The sequence below is a fragment of the Cydia pomonella genome, chromosome 13 (genome assembly GCF_033807575.1).
Source record: "Cydia pomonella isolate Wapato2018A chromosome 13, ilCydPomo1, whole genome shotgun sequence".
NCBI classification, from domain to species: Eukaryota; Metazoa; Arthropoda; class Insecta; order Lepidoptera; family Tortricidae; genus Cydia; species Cydia pomonella.
The window spans coordinates 6,118,474-6,143,696 of NC_084715.1; the positions used below are offsets into that span (position 1 = coordinate 6,118,474).

Genomic DNA, 25,223 nt, shown 5'->3' on the forward strand with positions numbered 1-25,223 from the left:
ACTGTATATTTTACGATATAAACACCCACCGTTTTATCTAAATGCAGCTTTTCGTATTTTCTAGTCCGCTAACTTTGCGTGTTGTACAGTCAGCATCAATATTAGCGCATGAAACGCGCCAAAAGTATCTGATATTCCGAATAACTTTTCCAAATATAGATAAATCTCTCAAATTTACGTTCAAAAGTATATCCTATACACTATACAGTGTTAATTGTTCTACATATATAACCATCACATTTTGTTAAGCTGTTACAGAATGGTACATACTTTTAAAACCTTGTTTGATCCGGTACTTTTGCTGCCGACTGTACATTCAAGCCGGCCGCTTATTAAGCTCGAAAGTGGTCATGTATTTTCATTAGTAGTCTGCCTCTTTCGCACTCACGAAATGTTCATATCCCTTCCTTCCCACCCTCCCTTCACACTTAAATTAACTTTAAGCGTAAGCATAATTCTAGACTTGTGTTCTTGAGATACGAGTATACCTGATATTGCAGTTTCTTACCTTGTTCCGAGACAGTGTTTGTAACTAACTGAAAGTCAAATTTCACCTCCGAGCTCAGAGGCTAATATTAATTAGATTAAGCTTGAGTACATAGATTACTCCTACGAGATAGAGCATGTGATGCAAGCTGCGCTTACCATTTATTGTCGCGCTTATGCTAATCGGCTGTGAGGATGAAAGTGACGCCCGTCAGGGGTCTACGGAAAGCATTAGTTAGGTATTTGACAGTGAGTATTTCTCGTATCACTAATGATAGCATGGGGTTTTATAACTAAAAAGAAGAGAGTCATATAAAAAAGGAAAATACGGCTGTTTTATCGCTTTTACGCCCCCTATTAGCAGCCTATGTAGACTAATTACGACTATTAAACCTGCGGATGCTACTCACGTCATTTACTTGATATACCTGCTTAAACTTTATTGGCTATAAAAACTGTATCTACAAATAGAAAAAGTTATGAGAAGTGGGGAAGGATTATATTCAATGATATTTATCTACAGACAATGTATCATAAACCCTCTATGAGTCGTTTAGAAAATAGAAATGACGCCCAGCATAAATATAAAAAAACTATAGACGCTAGAATTATATTAAAAAAAAAAATGGCTTATATTCCATTCAAACCAACTTATCGTACACAGTTTAGACCTCTGATGAGCAGTGGTTATCATTCTGATGAGCAGTGGTAACCAGATTTACAGTGGTTAGAGACTAAATATTACTAAAAGATTTTTCAACGTATTTTCTTTATCAGTTTTGGCATTTTTTTTAATATGTTTGGATTGCATTCTAGTAGTGCTATTTATCATATATTTGGACTTATCAACGTTTTTAAGTCCATGTTTTGTACATTAAATGTGCAAAGAAGTGTAAAATAGAAGAGTGAGGTAAGTTGAAACATCCTATTGCAACTCACCTTGTCTATTTTTTGTTTGAGTTTGTAAGAGTCTGTTCATACTAGACTGTTGAAATCATATTTTTCAATTTTATTTTAGCACTTTCATTATCATACCAATTTGAAGTTTATTGAAGAATATGTGTATTTCGTAATGCTTCAGGCACTAATGTGGGTTGGCCCAGATACCGCTGGAGCGACAGTGTACTAGGCAGATCTGTGCCAACTTAAAGCCGATAACTGGCAGGAAGTGGCACAGGTTCGGGACAGCATATTTTTAGGTTGCGCTGCCGCAATCTATATTTTAAAAATTATAATCAGCTAAATGATGAAATATTGTAAATTGAGCAGCGGTTACCGGTGAAAATGTTTCAATGACATTAGTTTGCTATTTATTGTTTAAATTAGTTAATTATAGATGTTTGTCAACTTACCTCAGTACCTGTTTCGAGTTGTCTCGGTATTAGGAGAGTTGCACAAAACAAATGTCTTTAAAGAGTTCTCAGTACATTATGGTGTTTCTGTTCTAAATGGTAAATGGTTATGAAATTTGCTATCAGATGATACAGATTTCTTAAATCTGGCTTCTAATACAACAGAGTTGTTACTGAAAAAGTATAATTTGTTTCAATCTCCTTGGTCTCCCCTAATTGATGATGGCTTCCCTTTTGCACACTCCAATCATCATTAAGCTTAAGCCACCTAAGTGCCATTGTAGGTTTGTGTTTTATGCTCTATCTTATATGCGGTAATCTACGCCAGAGTGTTAAACCATAGCAGGTTTGGAAACGGGTTGATTTTGTAACAATATAACCTCGTTAGTTATGCTCGGAAAGGTTTGGATTTTATATTAATTAGTAGCTGGATTTTGTGCTCTCGTTTTGGTAATCTAATATTTATTTATGAATTTCATATAATGTTGAAAATCCATACTAGTTCGCAGCACGCCTTTAGCAAATTAAGTTTTATTTATTTCTAATAAAATTACCCGGCCAGTGAAAATCACAGCGTATTATATCTCGGTATCGTATTCTGATCAGAAAGAAGAAGATTTTTTATACTTACCCCCTTATACATAAAACTTTACGGGCTTGATTTAGTTAAATTATGTTTTATCCCTTTCTTACAAATACATAAGTCAAAATGACAGATAAAGACAAACAATTCATAGTTAATTCATACCAGTAACGCGTTTAAAAATAACGTCATTAGGTAATAGTATTTTGCAGTGGCATAATTCCATATTATATATTTTATGTGCGAATATCAATTTTCAATCGATAATTACTTATTCCTCTTCTCCCGTATATTGTATATTTTGTTATTACGCTTTGCAGCAAATCTCGGTCTCCCAGATATTGGATTCATTAAATGCGAATATATAAATTACATGATGTGACTATCGACCATATAGAGCAAGATCCCAGAGCCGCCAGACCTTACTTATTTTCTCATGAATAAAATGTATGGGATAATGTAGTGTTAGTATGTACTTTTAATGTCTGCATACTTGCTATATTGGCCCGATGGCCATTTGTCCGGTACAAGGTGCTAAAGATTTTTATACATTATACACAGGGAACTAGTACAAAACAATTTGTAAGTAGCCAGACCAATAGGAGGTATAGAGAGTGTAAAACTGCTACTTGTATTTCTAATTACTGATTTTCCTTAACCTATATGTTAGGTTAGGTTAGAGAATGCGTTGCCTTTCGGCATTCAGTCCGCCATTTGTACGATAAGTTTTCTTTACGATAAGTTATTTAATCAATCAGGGTTAAAGAGAAATTATTTTTTGTCAGCTTCCTACTAGAAATCTACTTTACCTTTTACTAACAAATGCGCCTGGTTAGATAAAACATATATAATAAAAATACAAGTGCCTGATTATATAATTGTTGTACCTTATACTTTTTTCGTAGGCTGGGCTAAAGATTGTGAACTTTTACTTAGTACAAGTTTTAAACGACGCCGTTTAAGAAATTAAATCACTTAAGAGAGAGTTGCCAGATGTCTGTTGCGACGAAAATTAAAATAACGTTCATTTTTATAATAACTTCAAAGTAAAGTTGACTAGGTATGAAAATCTATTTTACGCGCTCTTAGTCCATAATTCAATTTACTAATGATGATCGGTGACATCATTTAACTTCTGCTAACTAGCGAAAAGTTATAATTAAAATAAAATATGTGTGAGTGTGTGTGTCAGCTTCGACGCACGACTGGAGTTTACTCCTTTCGAAAGATTATAAAATCAAAGAGGAATTTGAAATAGAGGTGAATTGTCTAAATAAACATTGTATATTATTTCTCGGTACTATTTCATTTATTTATTTAATTTAGAAACAATTATCACTTTTAAAATCTGATCATATTTAGTATTTTATTACCACTTCATCCACACTTTTACATCACACTCACCACGTGATCTGGGTTCCGACAGAATACCAGTGCTTTGCTCGAAAGAGTGAAGCGTATAGCTGAGTCGGCACCCTTTTGTTGTTGCTGCAATGCACACTTTGTAACTATTACTATTCCACTATTCCTGTTTGTTTATAATATTTATAAGATTCTGTATTTTGTTTTAATTGATTGTGTACTTTGTTAATTATGTATTTCTCTGTTTGCCTATGTGTTTTTAAATTGTGTGTATTTGCAGCAAACAAATAAACGCTTTATATATCTATCTATCTATCCACAGTAAATTTACTGCCATCTTTCGACACAAGATTAAAACGTTCAGATCGCCATTTGACTTTGATCCTCATTTTTTCACTGATACGTGTTACATTTATTAAATATCAAAAAGTAGTGCCATCTACTAGAGCATAGGCCAAAGGTTAGGCGGCATCTTTTCGAGCGATGGCGTCATAGAAAAGCGACTGGTAAATATCAAATGATATTTCGTACATAAGTTCCGAAAAACTCGAACCGGGGTTTGAATCCGCGACCTCCAAATTGAAAGTCGCATGCTCTTACTGCTAGGCCACTATCAGATTCCTTTACCTCACATATGGATGAAATGCAACTTTCTTATCCATTTATGAAATACAAAGACAGCCTGAGCCTTTCTGAGCTGGTGTGGTGAACATTTAGTTGAAATTTTCCTAATTCTTAACTATAGCCTCCTTTATTAAACTAAATAAACGTAGCAAATGCAAGCTCGTTATTTGCAAAGAGGCCCAAAAAGCCCCCAATACCGTGGAAAGCCCGAGGCAAAAACCGGTTTGGCACGAGCTATGGCATCGTTAAGATTAACCTTCTGCGAAAAGGGTACAGCGCTTAGCAACTTGTACTGAAATGGTGGCTCGGGCCAAAGGATGGTTGCGCCAATATTCTATTTAGACAAATACTAAGTATACACTTAAGCATTTAGGTGTTCGCTGGTACGTCGTTATTTGTTAAGTAGTGTTTTATTCTAATTTACAAATAATAGAAATATGGATGTGTTATGATTAAACTGCAGGGTGGGCAAAAAAGAAGTATACATTTTCTATTTCAATTTTAACTATATTAAGTTCAAAGAGCTGACGGCTTCCTCGCACAACGTATCAGTATTGCGATACAACGAGAAAATGCCGCCAGCTTCCTTGGTACAATGGCTCAAGGGCCTTTTTTAGATATAAGCTATTTATAGTAATCATCTGTATATATCCATTATGTATATTGTTATTGTAAATAAAGACTTTATAAAAAAAAAAAGTTCAAAGATTATTGAGTATTGTTTTTTAAATATATTATTGGGGTTGGCAAATATATGCGGAACATAATGTCTGCTGTTAGTGGTGGATATTATGTCCCACTGACTGTATGTAATTTCAGTTCAGTACAGCAGGGAAGCGCAAAGTGAATGAAAAGATAACAAACAGGAGGAAAAGTGAAAGGGTTACTTTTGCTTTTATAATATTAGAATGAAAGTACAGATTTAGGAACAATGACAGACAATTTGTTCGTTTTACATTCGAAAAAAGATACCTGTAAACAAAGAGAATTTGAAATAGAGGTATATCGTCAAAGAAAACTATAAATATGCCGCGTAAATGTACTGCCATTTTTCGACACATGATTTAAACTTTTAGAACGCCATTTGACTTTGATCCTTGTTCTTTCACTAGTATGTGTTAAATTTGTTAAATATAAAAAAGAAGTGGCGGCATCTTACCGGGCATCGGCTAAAGCTTATGGCGCCATCGCTCGAAACGATACCGCCATACATTTGGCCTTTGATCTATTAGATGGCGCCACTTTTTGATATTTAACACATACCAGTGAAAGAATAAGGATCAATGTGAAATGGCGTTCTAAAAGTTTTAATCATGTGTTGAAAGCTAGCAGTAAATTTACTGTACCTACAAAATTCTCTTTGAAAATCCACCCCTATTTCTAATTCTCGTTGCTGTAAATTAACAATTCAAGTGCCGATCAATCGCAGAAACTACCGCGCTAGATGAATGTTTTACTGAAATCAGTTAAACAAACCGCTTTGAAGTAGATCAGCTGCATTGTAGTTAGTAGTAGAAGTAGACCAGCTGCATTATAGTTTTTAGGCCAATGCAATTGGTAAAATCAATAAATGCATAGCGTAGACATACAAAGAAAATATCTAAGTATTGCGGACGAGTACGTATAGGTACTAAAATAGTTATTTGTTTTACAAGGGGGCAAAGTTGTTGTTTAAACCCTAGGGCCAATACTGATATTCGAGTAAGCGAAAGATTTCAAAATTGAACCACCAGCGTAGCGAGTGGTTTGAAAATGGAATCTTGAAGGTTGCAAGGATTTCAAGGCACGGGGGTTAAACAAACTTTGCCACCGAGTGGAACACAAAAATTTTCACCACACCAACTTACGGAAATACATACTAACTGTAAAATATCAAACAAAATTAAACCAAATCAATTCAAAATTAATGGTATTAAATACTTATCATTCAAAATCATCATTTAAAAGTCAAGTCTACTAGCCAACACAAGGAAACAGCTCAAAATTTGCTATTATTACTTTGCTACACATGTGCATAAAATGCAACTTTCTCATCAGTTTTTGAAGTACCAAGAGAGCCTTTACCAGTGGGTGTGGTGAAAAATCCATTATGTCACTCGTTATTCGGAAATAAGTACCTATGGGTAAGTATGATCAGTTATTTATATATTATATTGCTGTTTGTAAATACATAATCATAATTATTAATATTAATAAGTACCTTAGGTAGTCATGCAGTATTAATAAGTACCTTAGGTATGTCAATGTTAAAGTAAATAACCGGCCAAGAGCATGTCGGGCCACGCTCAGTGTAGGGTTCCGTAGTTACTCTTCCGTCACAATAAGCTAAACTGGAGCTTAAAGTATAGTAAATTGTTAACCAAGGGATGAAACGGTACCTTTCACCCGAGTTAAACAAATAGGCAAATTTGCATAATCAGTACCTAATTAAAGTAAGTCTTTTTACTATGAAGGGAAAACTTTTTGCGATAACTCAAAAACAGCTAAACTGATCATGTCCGCTATAGTTTTCATTTAATGTCTTTCTTAAGCTCTACTTCCACGATTTTTTTCATATTTTTTGGACCTATGGTTCAAAAGTTAGAGGGGGGGGGACACATTTTTTTTTTCTTCCGGAGCGATTATCTCCGAATATATTCACTTTATCAAAAAATGTTTCTTGAAAACCCCTATTAGTTTTGAAAGACCTTTCCAACGATACCCCACACTCTAGGGTTGAAGCGAAAAAAAAAATTCACCCCCACTTTACGTGTAGGGGAGGTACCCTAAAAAAAATTAAATTTTTAGATTTTATTGTACGACTTTGTCGGCTTTATTGATTTATATATCCATGCCAAATTTCAGCTTTCTAGCACTAACGACCACGGAGCAAAGCCTCGGACAGACAGACAGACAGACAGACAGACAGACAGACAGACAGACAGACAGACGGACATGGCGAAACTATAAGGGTTCCGTTTTATGCCATTTGGCTACGGAACCCTAAAAACACTAAGAAACAATTTACACTTAAAAATGTTAAATGCAATTACAAATGTCGATTAAATTAAATATTAGAAGAAGAGTAGAAAAAAGGAATCGACAGCTTCAGAAAAAATATAATCTATAAAGATCGATAATAAGTACTTTTACTATATTTTTCGTGTACCTACAGATTACCTTAGGACGATAAATTTGCTACCTATTCGTATACATGTTTGTTCTTTGATCGTAAAACAATGTTTAAATAAATAAATAAAGGGTCATATGATGTCACCAGTTAATAAAACTTTTGGTATCATGGGAAAACCGAGCTGACGTTATTTTGTTTAAAGGTTTTTCCATTCATGAAATTGAATTAGATTTCCCTTGGGTACTAAGTTGACCGAATTGTTAAAGTGTTGTTTCACGGCAATACTATAATAACGTTCACAAAGTGAAACATCACGTGGCGCCGGAGCGTATTTAACGAATTGTTAACATGTTTTACGGCAATACTATAAAAACGTTAACAAAGTGAAACATCACGTGGAGCCAGAGTGTATGTTACTAAGAATTATACTCCTTCTGTACAGTAATTTTAGGTACCTATACCTACTTAATTTATACTTAAATGGTTGCAATTCGCATCTGCGAAGTCCAATTGAACGTGAGGGGCTAGTTATATAAATACCATTAAAAACGTTGTTTTGATGAGTTTATTGTGTGTGGACCGGGGTTTTTTTTACAGTGATTGTTTTGAAAAAACTTGTTTTTATTGCAGTTTGAAGCCCTACTGTGTATTTGTGCATTTCTTGCTTGACACATGGCCAAACTAATTGATAGTGGTCCACTGGGACATGACAAATTTGTCCATCCATGGCCTAATTATAATAATTAGGCCATCGGCAAATTTGTCTTTGGACATTGTAATGTAAAGAGCTAGAGAAAAAACTACTGCCGGCATTATACCGGGTGTGGCTTGTAACAGGATCAATAAATTTAACTGTAGGCTGTACTCCTCGAAATAACCAACAATTAAAATACATTTTTTTCTGATAGAAGTTTTAGAAGACGGGTTAAGATCGAAAATGATCGAGTAGATGACGGTAATATCATCAGTGCCAATTTGCCCGTAGCACACGACTTTGCATTTTAAGTGGGGATTGACTAAAAGGCAACGGGACACAACTACCTACTTTCGGTGCAATAAAATCATGTTCTCTCACTCTCATTGAGCATAAGGGTGAACGAAATGGAGTGGGTTTTCCAATTTAAACCATGTTTTTAAATTTTATTGTACGTTTAGATAAATAAATATTGCCAATTTTCAGAACTTTCTTTTTTTAACTTTTGTACATAATTTATTAAAAAACTTTCAGGGCATTTTAAGCGTATGTTCGTCATTTTTTTTCTATAGAGCGAAAGTCAAAAACTCAGGATTCGAATTGATACAGGCCATCATCAAAGACCTCAATATTCCTAATTAAATTTAAGGCAGCCGTATTGTGGTCCAAAAAAGCGCTACAACTTTTTTTAATCCGTTTTCTGAACCTGTGACAACTGGAACAATGTCGCTAGCAGTAAAAATATTACACGCAATTCGGAATTATTGAGGCATTTTTCAACTTACCCCTGTTTTTAACTTTCAACGCATCTTACTATATTTGTGCATTTTTTTAATGATTTATTTTAGGTTTATTTAATTAGGATATTTTGTGGGCGTAACAAAGTTTAAACATTAAAGTAAAGACAAAAACTCAAACAATTTGCTTTTTATCTCGGACGGTGAGATGGATGAACTGTTCAGAAAATGGCACGTTCCTAATTTAAAAAAACCTTTTTGCGACCAGAATCGCGAAGTAATAGATATAGATTGATTTCTGTCACAGTGTTTATATGGTCATAGATTAAATAATGGAACAGATATCGCGCCAGCTATTTTGTTTCCTGAGTATTGTCGATGTACCTGGGCAAACATCGCAAATATTTACGTACTTCGTTCATAAGTTGCTCATTCGTATGCGAGCTATAAGGTATATATAGGCAAATACTTAATTGATTGCAATTATGTAGATGTGTTACGTTACGTGTGACGTCTAGGACGTAATTGGAATTTAACAGTCTAAGCACCTAGATGGTGCTGTACGGCTCCGGACAGTACTCCGGCAGTACAACGCCATCTGTTTTGGATGTCAAACTAAGGGGCGCATTTTTTTCCTAGACTTTACTTCTCTATTGCAATCAATTCTCTTTGCTATTAGTGAATTTGCATGTAAAATTAATAAAAGTATAAGCTTGTATTTTATTATGCCATTCGGCACTGGGCTTGCAAAAAATATTAAAAACAAAATCAGAAAATAAAGCTTAATCAATAATTTCCACGAAAATTGTTTTGAATATCAGTTGAGCCATTAATGTTTTTTTTAATAATCTTTGTTTTCTTATTAAGTGTTTGTTTTCTTATTTTTGTATTGTATGAAGGTACGGAACCCTCGATTACGCGTCGCCCATTATGATTTTTCTGATATTCTTTTCACATCACACAATAACATCTGTGGTGCGGGTAGACATTAATTATAGCCCTGCCAACAGTCACTGTCAGTCTGGGTTCGAGGTTTAGGCGGAAACGTACGATTTTTATAGATTATATTTTTTCTGAAGCTGTCGATTCCTATTTTTCTACTATTCTTGTAATATTTAATTTAATCGACATTTGCAATTTCATTTAACATTTTTAAAATGTAAATTGATATGTTAAAGAACTCAAACATGTATTCAGTAAATGCCACAAGGGCACATTTACTGAATACATGTTTGAGTTCTTTTAGTTTTTGAGTTTTGAGCCAACCTATATATTTACATGTCAAATTTTTCCCTGTCGTTTTTGTTTTATTAGCAAAAGCGGAAACCATCTAAAATGAAAAAGGTTTATCATGACCATATTTTTTTTAGAGAACCTATAACAAATACTGGAGTGTAATTTAGGAACATCATATAATCTCTTACATCACAAAATATATAGAGGGGGTTTTAATTTATCGGTACTGCGATATTTCCCAATTTGTAACGTATACGCGCATTAGGCCGTAGACTGGACATAAGCGGCGCGCAGCGCAGTTATAGCGGCAAATCAAGGCCATTAATACATTGCGCTCGACCAAATGTATCGACGGTCTTGATTTGACGCGCGCCGCTTGCGTCCAGTCCGCGGCCTGATACATTGTGAAAGGAGTAATCAACTTTCGGCCCGATTCGAAGAATGATTAAGACACGTTTAAGATTTTAGAAAGATCTTTAAAAGATCGATAATTAAACGACATCTCAAAATTGACGTTTATTTCGATTCCTCTGTGATCCCAATAAGATCTATCTACGATAATTCTAACGTCAAAGTGACATTGGTTGCCCGAATCGAGCTGCGTCTGTCAATTATACGATATACAAATGATATCTTAATGAGAACTTATCTAAACCAGAACATATCGTTATCGTATCTTATTCTTCGAATCGGGCCGTTAATATTAGTACATTTACTTTACACTCGTAAGAGATGTAATTCCAAATCAATGACTTTGCAAAAATATCGTAGGTATTTTACATAAAGAATCTGGTTTGAAATAATATAATTTTTGAATTACATTCTTAAAAAGTAAGTAAATCTTAGTCCCAAATGAAAATATTAAAATTCTTTGTAACTTCTGCATTCCCTGAAAAGTGAAATTTAAAGCCGAAAACTTTCAGCATTCCTAAGCACGTGCGCTGAAAAATGTGCTAAGTTTTGGCAGCTTAACAATGAAAGCTGCTGCTGAAGAGTTTGTGCTTGAAATAAAATATTGAAGTGATGCGGGTACAGTCGAGTATACAAAGCCTATGTTCTAAAGCTTACTAGAGATGCCACGATTATTCGGAAACTATTCAGTATTCGGCCTATTCGGCCACTATTCCGAATATACGGTATGCGGCCGAATGGAGGCTACTATTTGGCCGAATACCGAATATCTGTTTTACCTACCTAAAATAAAAATAACCGAAAACCACTATATTTAACATTTAATATGTATTCTTGGACAGTTGTTAAATACGAATATCCTTTGTTTTAAGCATTTGTTGATTGCCAATAATTTTATTTTTGTCATGGGTCTGACTTGATTGACTCATATTATTTGTTTCTGAGCAACAGAATTGAATTCGTAAGAGTTGTGCTTTATTGGCCAACAGTTTTCATAATTAATACGACTGAAAATGTTCGCATGTTATCGCGGCCGAGACAGAGGCCGAATATTCGGTATTCGACCGAAACCACTATCATATTTCCACGCCTCTTTTGACATTGTCAATAAGGTCGCGCAAACATATATTTGCAACGTTGGCCTGTAACGATGTTTGTGAGCTTGACCGTACAATTATGAAGGATTTCTTCGATCTTTTTGAGTAACATATTTTTTTGGTTTTTCTTTAAACCAATAAATAAGAGCTTGTGCACAAATCACGCGAGGCTTTTTCGGCAAATTTTTTGACCAAATATCACAAAGTAGGGGGGGGGGGGGGCTTTGTGATATTTGGTGAGGTTCCTGGCTAACCTCGCGTTGTGCACAAGCCCTAATTAGGTACATACACCTACTGATTTACCAATGTACCATTTCAATTTGGGCAGTTGTTATGGCCTGTATTATCAGTTGGGCGTGTATTTGAAGTACAGTCACGGACTTTAAATGTTGAGCCATTTAGGGATTACTTTACATTGAATATTTCATACCATTAGTATTGCCAACCATTAGTTTGAACCCGAAATGGATCATTAATTGTAGTCTGCGACTGTACTTATTCAATCCAATAGGTACGCTTATAGGTTATCTTTCTCATAATTATTTTTATGTAGGTAGACATTACTTTGCAAAGTTTACATTATTCCTAATTTGTCAATAACTTCTTTCTTCCTCGCGTTGTCCCGCGTTTTGCCACGGCTTAACCTGCCTAGCGTCTGGTGGCGGGCCTGGGCTCTGCTTGACAACTAATCCCCAGAATTGGCGTAGGCATTAGTTTTTACGAAAGCGACTGCCATCTGACCTTTCAACCCAGAGGGTAAACTAAGCCTTATTGGGATTAGTCCGGTTTCCTTACGATGTTTTCCTTCACCGAAAAGCGACTGGTAAATATCGAATGATATTTCGTACATAAGTTCCGAAAAACTCATTGATACGAGCCGGGGTTTGAACCCACGACCTTCGGATTGAAAGTCGTACACTCTTACTGCTAGGCCACCAGCGCGGCCAGCAACTAATTTGTCAATAACTGCTTAAGTAAAAACATATTTAATATCAAAGGAGAGGGCTTGACAACCAAGGTGTACGGGGCTGTACACGTATAGATTGTGTCATTCACGAAGACGTGTGCCTTGACTTGTATTGTCATATTATTAACGGTTAGATTTGACTAATCTGCGCGTCATCGTGGATGACCGAACTACACAGTGCCATCGACTTCAGTAGAAAAAATGTGGCATAGAATAAGTCGTCTCACACACACACACATGCACACACACACACACACACACACATACACGTACTCTTACTACTCTTCCTCAAATAAGTACTCATACTCACTCCTTTAGTACCTCCATATTCCATGCCTTAGTTATCTGTAATTGATTTGCACTTATTTTTAATTTTAATTTTATTTTTTATTGTTAATAATAGAAGACAAAAAAATGTCGTATACTTTGTAGTAAACTGTAGTGTAGCATGCAATTTGTTATTTTTTGCCATCCTGCGAGACAGGCATAGCCTAGTGCAGGTGTCACGGGCAATTTCTATAGGTATAACTTGAAACATTAACATTTAGCGGTGTTTAACTAGAATAAGTTTACTTAACCTTGTTTTAATTATAAGTTTCACTGTATTAATAAACTATTTTGATAAGTAATACAGGCACATTGTTTTGCTAAATTTCCACCGTAGTGTTCCTTTGTCTATGAAGAAATATTAATGTATACACCTTATAAAACAAAGTCCCCCGCCGCGTCTTTCCGTATTTGCGATAATCTCAAAAACGAATATTGGACGGATTTCATGCGGTTTTCACATATTACGAGTAATAGAGTGATTCTAGAAAAAGGAAATCTTTAGGTATGTAATAGGGCTGGTCGCTAGTATTTGATTTATACTCGCGAGTTCTCCATTCTTGTGCATGGTCTGAAACTTGCAATGCAGCATTCATGCTGCTTGTTCAAGTTACCTTCAACTTAACCCAACTTCGTTACGGACCCACATAGCGTTCAATGTTGTCCAACTGTAAATGCCAAGTTAATTTGAACCCTGATGGCATATGCGCTAAGGGTGGTTTCGTTTCGGAAATCCATATCGAAGTTGTCCCGTGCGTGATTATTCTGAATGGTTTAAATTATTCTTTTGTGTATATCTAGACCGTAAAATACATCGGTCTATATGTAACGTCGAACCAATTTGGATTTCCTATCGAGCGAAAGGGGCGGTTGCCCAACAGTAGCACACTACAGAATCATGGAAAATTTCATTTGGAGCGATCTGATAATTATTTTGCACGTACTGGGAGAGGTATTAATATTTTACAAGTTATTCGTTTTGCTATTGTTATGAAACGACCTTGATAAGACTCGCAAAGATTAGGCTACGGTCTACCTTGAACCCCACCCGCATCGGAAAGCGTGTTGTGACATAAAGACAGGCCGCTGATACGCAGCCCGCTGCGTGCGCCTGGTCTGCTTGACCACACGCCGTCCGCGACGATGACTGCTGCGTATCATACAAACAGTATTCGATTGCACTAGACTCACAAGTACCTACCTCATCTTTGGTATATAACAAACTAAACTAACTAACTATTTTGGCTCACTGACCCAAAAAGAATCTTGGCCTCCGAAACGAGAGCGTGCCACCTGTCCCGATCCTGCGCAACTTCCAGTTCTAGCTTGCGTCTTCTTCAGCTTCGCGTCAGTAACTGGCAAGTTACTGACGCGAAGCTGAAGCAGATCCGCCGCCACACTGTCTTCCCAGCGATACCTGGGCCGACCCACCGGACGGCTACCAGTCGGTCGTCCCAAGAACGCCCTCTTGACAGCCCGATCCTCTCCTATTCTGAGCAGGTGACCGAACCAGTGAACAGACTTTCGTTTCGCCGATGATATAGCTCCATTATTTTAAATAGACGCCGCGGCGTCCACCCGCCGCCTGCTATATTTGAATGCCGGTCGCTATCCGCGGCGGGTGGTAACTTCGTCCGACTCAAGTGGACGTCGCGTGTGGCGGGTAAGCCAGATCACACACTACACTACGTTGTTGGTAGCAGACGGCTAGCTGTCGGCTGCCGTCGCTGGCAGCTTCGAACGGCGTCTGGTCAAGCTGACTGCAGGTGCAGCCTTACCAATAAGCGCGGGCAATGCGCTATCGCATGGGCAGAAATCCGTAACTGATATTAAAATGTAATACCTTTGCGGCATTCATCTACGTAAATGTTTTATTTTTGGGTAAGCTCCTTAAAAGCAATATAACGTAACGTTTTTGAGTAAGTGCTCACATTAGAAATATTTTAACTTTGTCGTTTTCTAATAAAAGCCCTGGAAATAATGACTTTGATGTTGGGAACTCCAAATTTTCAAAAAGCTTGTCCAGTTAGCGTCAAATACTTTGTAGCAACCAAAGTAGCCAAATAGTTCGATACACCATATATTTAGTATGGTGTACCGAATTATTTGGCCACATTGACTGCTACTAAGTATTTGACGCTGACTGTCGCATGAAAAAATCTTATGACAAAGGACAAAGTGAAGTCTCTCATCTACTCAAAGGTTAACTGGAAGAGATCCCTTAAAGTCATAAGTCCGCCTTTGTACATAACTTTTCCTAATTTTAAGTTACTTTTATTATGTGTTTTTGTACAATAAAGACAACTACTATAGTGAAATATGGGAATAGTGTTGTGTTCCTGCCGGTGAGTAAGGTTGCCAGAGCTCAACGAGGGGGGGTTAAGGGTCGGCAACGCGCATGTAACTCCTCTGGACTTGCAGGCGTATACAGGCTACGGACGCTGCTTACCATCAGGCGGGCCGTATGCTTGTTTGCCACCGACGTAGTATAAAAAAAAAATAGTATTTACTAACCGATTTGTCTCCGTCTTCTAGCTTTGTGCTGTCCATGTCGCCTCGTCCGTAAAGCTGATTTTCTTCGTTCCCAATGATTATCATCTGCAATGAAATAATAATCCATTACTACAAAGGCCTGGGCATCGGGAATTGCTGGCTTCCTATCCCGATCGAACTTTTCTCAAAAATGCGTGGACATAAAACCTAAACGTTCAATGTACGGCGCGGCGACGCGTGTTTTACGCTCAAGGTAGGAAATGCTTGTACTAAGGTGTATTATTTGTAATTACGTCTTGTTTAGACGTGCGCAACAAGATATTTTGCGGGATCACGAATGTAATGTAATACTCTTACGCATATTTGAGAAAATAATGCTTAACGTTTTTTTAGCCTAGTTTGTAGAGGTATACTCGTAGGTATAGGCCAAAGAGTTGACGGATGACAACACGATGACAGTAATTAATTAATGTCATTTTTTTTGTACCGATAAGTTGAACAGGCAAATTAACATTTTACAAAAGGTACCTCGTTTAATACGAGCAAATTCACTCATTCATTCATTCACTGCCTTTTTTGCAATTATTATTTTATGTAATAATTCATCTTAATTCTTCTTACTTACTACTTACGTAAGTGATGACACAAAATGAGTCTTGGTCTCCAACAGTCCGCCATTTTGTTCAATCATTAGCGAATTCACGCCAGCTTTCATTATTCAGCTTGCATTCTTTATTCTTCTGCTGATACCTTATTTATTTAACATTCATTAGCATGTTTAGATTCAAAGTTACATGTGGTATAGTTTTATAAAGGAAGGACCTATTAAAAACAAGAATCTTGTTTCCTTTCTTTGAAAAGCTCCTAAGTAAGTAATACTCTTGCAAATTTACTCAGACATAAATGAATTTATATACTCCGATATAATAAAAATGCCTTGAAGTTAATTTTGCTTTGAAAAACCACGAAATTAGGAGAATCGGCAATTCAATTTGGTAGCTTAAAGTTAGTGATTAAATTACATATTGGCCATGAATCTTTTATGGTAGCGGTAACTTCTTCAATATCTGCGCCTCGGTATCCAGCTTTAGTTTAATGACTGGAATCAATGCTAATAATATTATATTCCAATATATAAAAAGTCTTTTTTGTAAGTACACAGATTATAAGCTCTCTATGATGTATTCAGGAATCCTATTGTTAGGACCGGCATTGTGGCATCGTTGCTCTCTCGCGGATATCAGGTGGCGCCTCCGAAATATATTGATCGCTTTTTTAACACGAAAGTAGTTCTTTTTTTTTATAGCATATTAAGAACAATCCCAACTAATTTAAAGGAAATGAACGTCAAATGTCAGTTACATGAAAATTGTTTCAATCTTGCCAAACTACCCCATATGGATGGTATGTAAATCCCGTATAATAGGTTTCTACCCTTGTTGAAAATGTAAATAAGGGTGTGATTTTAACTCTTAATTAACTGTATTACTTTCAAGTCTTTCAACCCGCTTCTTAAATAAACAGTGACCTACTTTAACACAGTGAGAAATGAAAATTCATTTACTCGTTGGGTCCAATTGCTCAGTTGAGAGTTGCCACAAGTAAGTTCGAATACCAACGCACGCCACACGAGAAATATGTCAAGGCTAATCTTACATTGTTGGTTATATTGAAGTTTCCTCTGGCACCCACATAACTAGAACGACATTTGAACTTTTTGATTGACCTCATTGAGGAAGGCGGCCAAAGAAAGCTATTTATTAGGCTTAGGACTTTTGGTGGTGGTTCTAGAATCCATGGAGTCGCAAAATTTAATTTTTTCAAAGTCTAAGTAAATATTACATGTATATTTATATGTAAAAATTACGTAAATGCTAGTAAATAGAATAAACTATTGGAGTATGGGTTAGGAAGGTCGTTTTTCGAACATAACATTTTTTCTATTTTTTTTAAAAACTTAAACAATGTATGGAAATAATCACTTGTCGCATTCTGTCATTCCGATACACTTTTAGTTTTCTTTTGGCGTTTGTCGATGTACGATTGTCATCTTGGCTAGGCCCTCTGGGTGCGTAGCCAACGAACCAAACGTTTACGCTCCGTGTAACGAAACGCAACTGTCACTGTCACACTAATATGGTAGAGTGAGATGACTACGCTACGGAGCGTTAACGATTGGTATCTTGTCCACGCACCCTCGTCTCTGTAGCTTTATTTAGATATTATCTCTGTGGTGGCACCGTCATGTTTCTAGGGAAAGTTTGACATGTCAAGTCAAATTTCTGTTTTTCTCTGTTAATTTATAAAGTTAAGATTATTGTTGCTGTTTCAAAGCTAAATGAAAACCCAAAGTAATTTGTTCATTTATGTTGCTCGTGGGACCAAAGAATAGAATGTTTCCAAATTCTGTACAAAACTTCCCTGAATTACCGCGTAATTTTCTTACATGAACTACAGAACTAAGAAACAAAGATACTTATATAAAGCCAAGTTAGCAAGCTCACTTCACCATCTACTTCAAGTGAGCTACTTTCAGTAGCATGCATATGACGTATAAAAATGATATCGGATTAGTTCGAGCTAACGTAAGCCTCTCTGTTTCAAGAGGGACCATATTCGGAATACGACGTACCAAATTATATTGAAATAAAAAATTTACAGACTACGCGCTTCTTGCAACTACCGGAGGACATTGAATTAGCAAAATTAGCGAATTTATGTTTACATACAAAACTTGTTTTTGCTCTATTTCTTTTGTTTGCTGGAGCTATATAACTAATTACAGGCATAGATATACCTCATCTCATTGTATTTGCAAAGGCTGTAGCCGTGTTTCTATGCAAAATTAGCCAAAGTTTCAGACAATATTTTTTGTGGCGATGAGTTTTAATATGTAGTAGTCTACCAAAAAATCAAATAAATCGCAAAAACCAAATTCAAGAAAATAATTAAAAAGTGAAAAAAAAAAACAAACCGCCATATTACGAAAACTGGCAAGTACATGGTTCTTCTTTTGCGAACAAAGCTTTGCCTACAAGGAGTATCTGAAAATGAACTAACTAGAACATTTGATAGAAACACGGCTACAGCCTTTTCAATTCAACACTTAGTAAAACGAGAACGAAACTCCGTTTGTATGGTAAGGTAACATTCGGCCGAGCATGCTGCGGAATCAAGAATCTCATGGAACCGCCGCGCTGCCAAAGAACCGTTAAGTTACGCTCACATTTAAAACGGCATGGTTAAATGATTATTTTCGTAGTACAATTTCTAGCAACGAAAACTAACAGCAGACATATATGTATGTTACTTGAATGTTCATGTTAAATTCCATATTATTTATGAATGTCATTTTAAAATGATAGCGTAAATTCTTTTGTATAGCGGCGGCCGGGTTCGTGTGACTCGTAACATACAACAACAACATGGTACAAGCTTTTATCGCTGACTGTACTTTTCTTTTCACAGGCAACTAATACTCATCGACACAATTCTAAAAACCCCAAACACAATTAGGTTGCGTTGTTTTATCAAAGAGTTCCTATGGCCACCTCCTGTCTCCATTATCAGATCAGCTCGATGGTACGATAATATTGCATTATCACTTGACTTAGATATGTATGCAAATTTTCAACTTCATCGGAAACCAGGAAGTGGGTCAAATTTAACTTGCAAGATTTGACCCGCACAAACATACAACAACATTTATTGCAAGTTAAATAAAAGGTTGTAAAAACAGTAAGTACGAGTATGTAAATTGTTTTCTAAGAATTTTTTGAGTCTCGTAAACTCTTATGCCAGCTGTACACACTCGTCGAGAGCCTCTCGCAGAGTCTCGGCAACGCTCCGATCCAATCGGAGAAGCGCGAGATGAGACGAGAAAGAGTGTCACGAGTAGGGTGCGGCAGGTACATACTCATTCTCGGCTGTCTCTGGACTCTCTGGGTGTCTCGACGAGTGTGTACACCCCGCATTACACATGAAACCTCCATAATTCGCTTTTCGTAGAAAACGGTAGAAAATTCTATAGAATCTTGAAAACTTATACTAAATTAGTATTGTATACCTATATCAGTTAGAACATTAGTTTCTGAATGCTTTCCAAGTCCTCGAAGAAACTTGAGCTGTGATACTTAGAATGCTTGTCAACTTTGCGGTGACGAAGAGTGAGTTTAATTTATCGTGTTTTGAGTTAGTATAGTTATTAGTATTAAATAAGTTAGATCAGTTACATATTATATTAGAATATAATAGAAATAGTTGGAAACTTGCGCTGTGATAATGCTTATCAACTTGTGTGAAGTTGTGTGACAGAGTGCGTGAGATCCATTTATCTTGTTTTGAATTAAGGAGTTTCATCCGAGTAGAAAGAATACCTATGTATAAGTTTTACTGCAAGAATTGAATATAGAAATCAGGACTCGGAACCAGTTTTTTTGAAAAACCCAAAATAGTCCAATATTTTTATTTATTTTATGTTCTTCACGTAGGACTGAATCATGTATTTAGGTTCAACAACAACTTTGTATTATTAGATTGTCCCATTCAAATGAAATAATAAACCAAAGAACGTATTAATACCGGTATTTTTTGTATGCAGAAAAAATCGCTTCCAAGCCTGGTAATAGAAATGTCAAATAAGATACCAATTTGATTTCAATATTATTTCATTGTGTAAAAGATATAATAAAAAGTATTTGCATTGAAAACCGGAAATGTACAAAAAAAATATTAACACGTTTTCTTGATAATGTTTTCGGGTATTTTCTAATTTAAATCGTTAGGTTATGTACCTATATCAGTCCAAACAGGAAACATGTGGGCTAATTTTGTGTATGGAAAATACGGTTTCTGGTACGCAATAAAGAAAATCAATACGATTCGTGGGTATGGTATTGAACAATAGGATGTACCCAAAGGGTAAAAAACATACTTGCTCGAAAAAGATTCTTATTTCATGCAGTGCAGTGCATGCTTAGTTCACCCGGGAGTTATGGATTGTGAACAAAAGCTAAACCTTCTTAGGGAGTTATAGGTTTATTTTTCATTCATTCACTAATTCATAAGAACCATGTTGGTTTACTTTTAAAATACTGATGTTTCTAATTTAAGGCGCTCTTATAGACGGATTTTAGGTTTTTGAGGGAGTGAAGCAGACGAAGTGGTAAAGCAGGCAGGCGGGCGCCACGCGCGCCGTAGCACGCCTACGTCCTTATTCTGACGCCATCCGTGTTCTGGTCTGTTAGTTCTGGGATCTTTTCCGGAAATTTATATTGATTATGAATTACACTTAATGAAATTAAAAATTTCATAATTATATATAATACTAGAGTATACCGCGGCAAATTGAGAACCTAGTAAAATGATACCAAATCGTTTTGTGACGAAATAATATTACTTACTAATTCAGAAAAAAGTTACAACTGTCTGCTTTAAATCAGATATAGATACCTATTCAAAAATTAGTTGACCTTAAAAATGCAATAGAAGTCAATTTCGGGCAAGTAGTGAAAAAAGGAAGAATACTAGCAAAGCTAAGTAATTTGTGGAAGTGAACGTAAAAAAGGTAGCATTTTTTTGCAGGTATTGAGATAACTCAAAACATAAGCATAAGGTATGCACAAGCATATTATGTAGCTCCAAAAAGTTGATAAAATTTGCTATCTTCTCAAAACCATGACTCTAACTGTAACGACTATTTCTTTATTATTTTTTGAATTGACGACAATGACGACGATTATAAATTTTCAATGCAAAAGTCGAGAAAACTACTGTTATTATTTATTATTTAGAGTTTATAATGGCAAAAATACACTTCTACTTCGAAGTTATATAGTAATGAGTATAATTGACTGACTTTAATTAATGTCTAATACAGAAGCAGTCTGTTATCTGTCTACACTGTCTCTAATCAAATATTACAAGTATATTTGATCCACTGAGGTTTCAGATGAAGTTGAAAATCTGCATACATATGTAAGTAGGGTGACAATGAAATATTATGATCTGATGCATGAGAGAGGAGGTGGCCATAGGAACTCTGTATCAAAATATCGCAACCTAATTGCATTTGAGGTTGTTAGAATTGTCTCGATGAGTATTATTTTCCTTTGGAAAGAAGTACAATTAAGACCTGTTCCGTAAAGTTAATTAATATACAAAACTTTCCGATGAACAAAATTATTTTATCTTTAACTATGTTATTCATCCCTTCAAGTGGTGGCCCACCACTCACGGGTCGATGCGATAGCCAGTAAGCTGTCGGCCAACAGAGGGTGGTTACTGAGGTGTTGCCATATTTAGTGGCAAAATTGAAGGCTTTGAAGTATATTTACGCTCTTCTAGCACCCAAAAGTAGCTAGCAAGTTAGACAAGGAAAACATACATACACACGCTTGTTAACGCTTGGTTGCTAAGGACCGTTCATCCGGGAGCGAACGCCTAGGTCGACTTCTGTCTTGATTTTTAAAGAGGTTATTTTGTAAATACACGGTGCCCGCGAAGGAACGGAAAGATTTTAACAGTATAGTCCGGATCGTATTTAGAGGCAAAAATGTCATATAAACTTTTTTATTCGCCTAGTTTCAGAGTTAATACCAATTAAAAAAGATATTTTTTATTGTGTTTCAGTGCATAACGCCTTTTTGATGGCTATGTCGTGTCCAATAGTTAACTTACCCCCCTCGTTCCACAATGTATTAATACAACTAGATAATAATTATAAGATAGATAATTCAAACAAGAAAATGAGTCACTTAAAACTTACAGTAAAATAGCCGCTTTGTTCTGAAGGGTACAAAATGTTTTTCCGAGCAAAAAGGGCAAAAATGAGAACGTTTTACTAATAAATGGCATTCTAAATTGAGCGGGGCTTTACTAAGACTAGGATATATTGCAATGGCAGACGTGTTTTGGTCGTACTAATGAAATTATAGCGGAAACTGCCGGTCTGAGATTATTTGAGCAAATAGTAATGTACCGACTCATTTATTTAGTTTGTTACTGATAAGTTATGTTAGTTATAGTTTTATTTATATTGCGATACAACGAGGAAATGCCGCCAGCATCCTTGGTACAATGCCTCAAGGGCCTATTTTAGATAAACTTAAGCTAGTTATAGTAATCATCTGTATATATCCGTTAAAGTTATGTTTTAAGTAAATATAACTATGAATTAACTTAAATTAAATTATATTAACTTATATTAAATTAACTCATCAATTACTTTTTTCATTAAAAATAACTGACATAAGTAGAATTAAACGATAACTATACAACTTAGCGAATTTAGTAGGTACATATGAAGTCGATACCTTCCTAAACAAGCGGTAAGATCGTGCGAATTTCAATGAGTTTTCGGGACTTATGTGCCTACGAAATATCATTACCAGTCGCTTTTCGGTGAAGGAAAACATCGTGAGGAAACCAGACTAATCCCAATAAGGTCTAGTTACCCTCTGGGTTGGAAGGTTAGATAGCAGTCGCTTTCGTAAAAACTAGAGCCTACGTCAATTCTTGGGATTGGCTGCCAAGCGGACTCCAGGTTTTAATGAGCCGTGACAAAAAGCCGGAACAACGCGAGGAAGATGATGATGAAGTCGATACCTAATCAAATATACCTTCTACACCCGAGAGCAATGAGATGGGTCACTTTTTATATAAATATCTTCTATAATGATTAATTACTCATTTTCATTGCTTTCTTAGTATACATGGTGAGCAAAACAGGAAAATAAACAGAAATCAGTGCAAATTATCGTCGTTTTTACGCGCGGCCGCGGAGCCAAACGGGTTTTTATTTGTATATACAGTAGACAGAATTTGAAATTAAGTCAGAATTTTGTGCTTCGCGCATAATATTATTTGTGAAAGTAGATACGTATTTTGTTGAACAAAAATTCAATATAAGAAAAAACATTAACAAGTGATTAAGCAAAAAGCTCTCTGCAGTGCCGCTAAATTAATTGTGGATAGCAATCACGTTCACGTTAAAAAAAACTGCCAACTGTGTAATCAACTTGAGTAATTTTAAATAATCCATCACTTAAATATTACCTGCTAGAAGCGCTGGCGACTTCCAATCCGGAAGGCGCAGGTTCAAACCCCGGCTTGTGCCGATGACTTTTTCGGAACTTATGTACGAAATATCATTTGATATTTACCAGTCGCTTTTCGGTGAAAGCAAACATCGTGAGGAAACTGGACTAATCACAATAATTCCTAGTTTACCCTCTGGGTTGGAAGGTCAGATAGCAGTCGCTTTGGTAAAAACTAGTGCCTACGATAATTCTTGGGATTAGTTGCCTAGCAGACCCCAGGCTCCCTTGAGCCGTAGCAAAATGCCAGGACAACGTGAAGAAGACAACGATGACTAAAATATTACCTTTTGAAGACACCGAAAAATAGTAGGATTAATCACAGGATATAAAACAGACATCTCTTTAATATGGGTAAAACAGCTCCATGTCCAGAGCGTGCATGGGAACAGAGGAAATAACAAAGCACAGTACTGCAAGCAGGTAGAAGTATACAGAAGGTCTCCCTGCACACTTAAGGAGGCAGTTAGCAACCTGAAAACCTTGCTAGGTTTCGTGGAGGAGCTGGGATGGTTCAAGCAGGTAGCGCTGCCTCGTTTAAACGCATCATAATTGAATGATATTCGATATGCGGAAAATGACCAGTAAAACTAACACACTCCAACTCAGAGGTAAGTGATATTAATATATGGTTGGAGGCCTCGCTGAGCGACGATATGGGCTGCTCAGCAGCTACCTGGCGCGTAAATATTAGTTTTGTACTCGAACGGGAATCTCCATAACTGTTTAGTCTTTACAAGTATGGAGTTTACCTAAGATATAAGTATTCTCATAGGTATGTTTTGTCTTTGTACCTTTTTCCAATGAGTCTGTCGTTCCGTATTTATATATGTCGGTGGCCGATCGTAAGATCAGGCATATTGTGAACCGTGAAAATCTTTGTCTCGTTCCCTGAGTCACATACATCTGTTCTGGACAGTTTGGCCATCGGGCATGAGAAGCAACCTTACGAAGCTATACTGCTATTGGTTTAATGTGACCGTCAAAGCATTACAAAGGAACATTACGATCGGCCGCCAACATACATAATATAAGAAACAGCTTCCCACGTCTAAAACGTAGCGTGTAACATTAAAAATCACACGAAACCGCCGAAAAATCACATACAATCGGTGCGCATACAATCGATGATTCACTCCTATTTAAATTGCATGCTGAAATAATATTAATATTGGCACGAACATTTAAATCTAATCCTAGTAAGGACATTTATTCCTGTGATGAGCATGGATATTTGTTCCTGAGTCTGTGTGGGTGGGTGTTTTCTATGTATTTAAGTATTTATAAATATTTATATATTATATATATATATATATATATATATATATATATATATATATATATATATATATATATATATATATATATATATAGTTGTTTAAGTACCCTCAACACAAGCCTTATTGAGCTTACTGTGGGACTTAGTCAATTTGTGTAATAATGTCCTATAATATGTATATTATATTATATTTTTTAAGCAACAGAGGGTCACGTCCGCCGCATGCATCCGGATAGGAGGGCTAGTACGAGTATAGCCGCCAAGTGGATGCCGCAAGTTTTTTCATTAAGGTTATTTTTCATTGTGACATTTTTTATCTTTTTCAGTTTATTAAACCTTCCCAGCAACCTACTGTTCCTTTTAATAT

General features: G+C 36.1%; 1 protein-coding gene across 3 annotated transcripts in view; it reads right to left on the bottom strand.

The window, feature by feature from the left end:
• Positions 1-25,223, bottom strand: part of LOC133524039 (uncharacterized) — a 74,612-nt gene that overhangs the window by 18,432 nt on the left and 30,957 nt on the right. For all 3 annotated transcript variants that reach the window (XM_061859815.1, XM_061859813.1, XM_061859814.1), the window contains exon 2: positions 15,503-15,586. In XM_061859815.1, the coding sequence (XP_061715799.1) occupies positions 15,503-15,586 (84 nt within the window). The remainder of the gene's footprint in view (positions 1-15,502; positions 15,587-25,223) is intronic.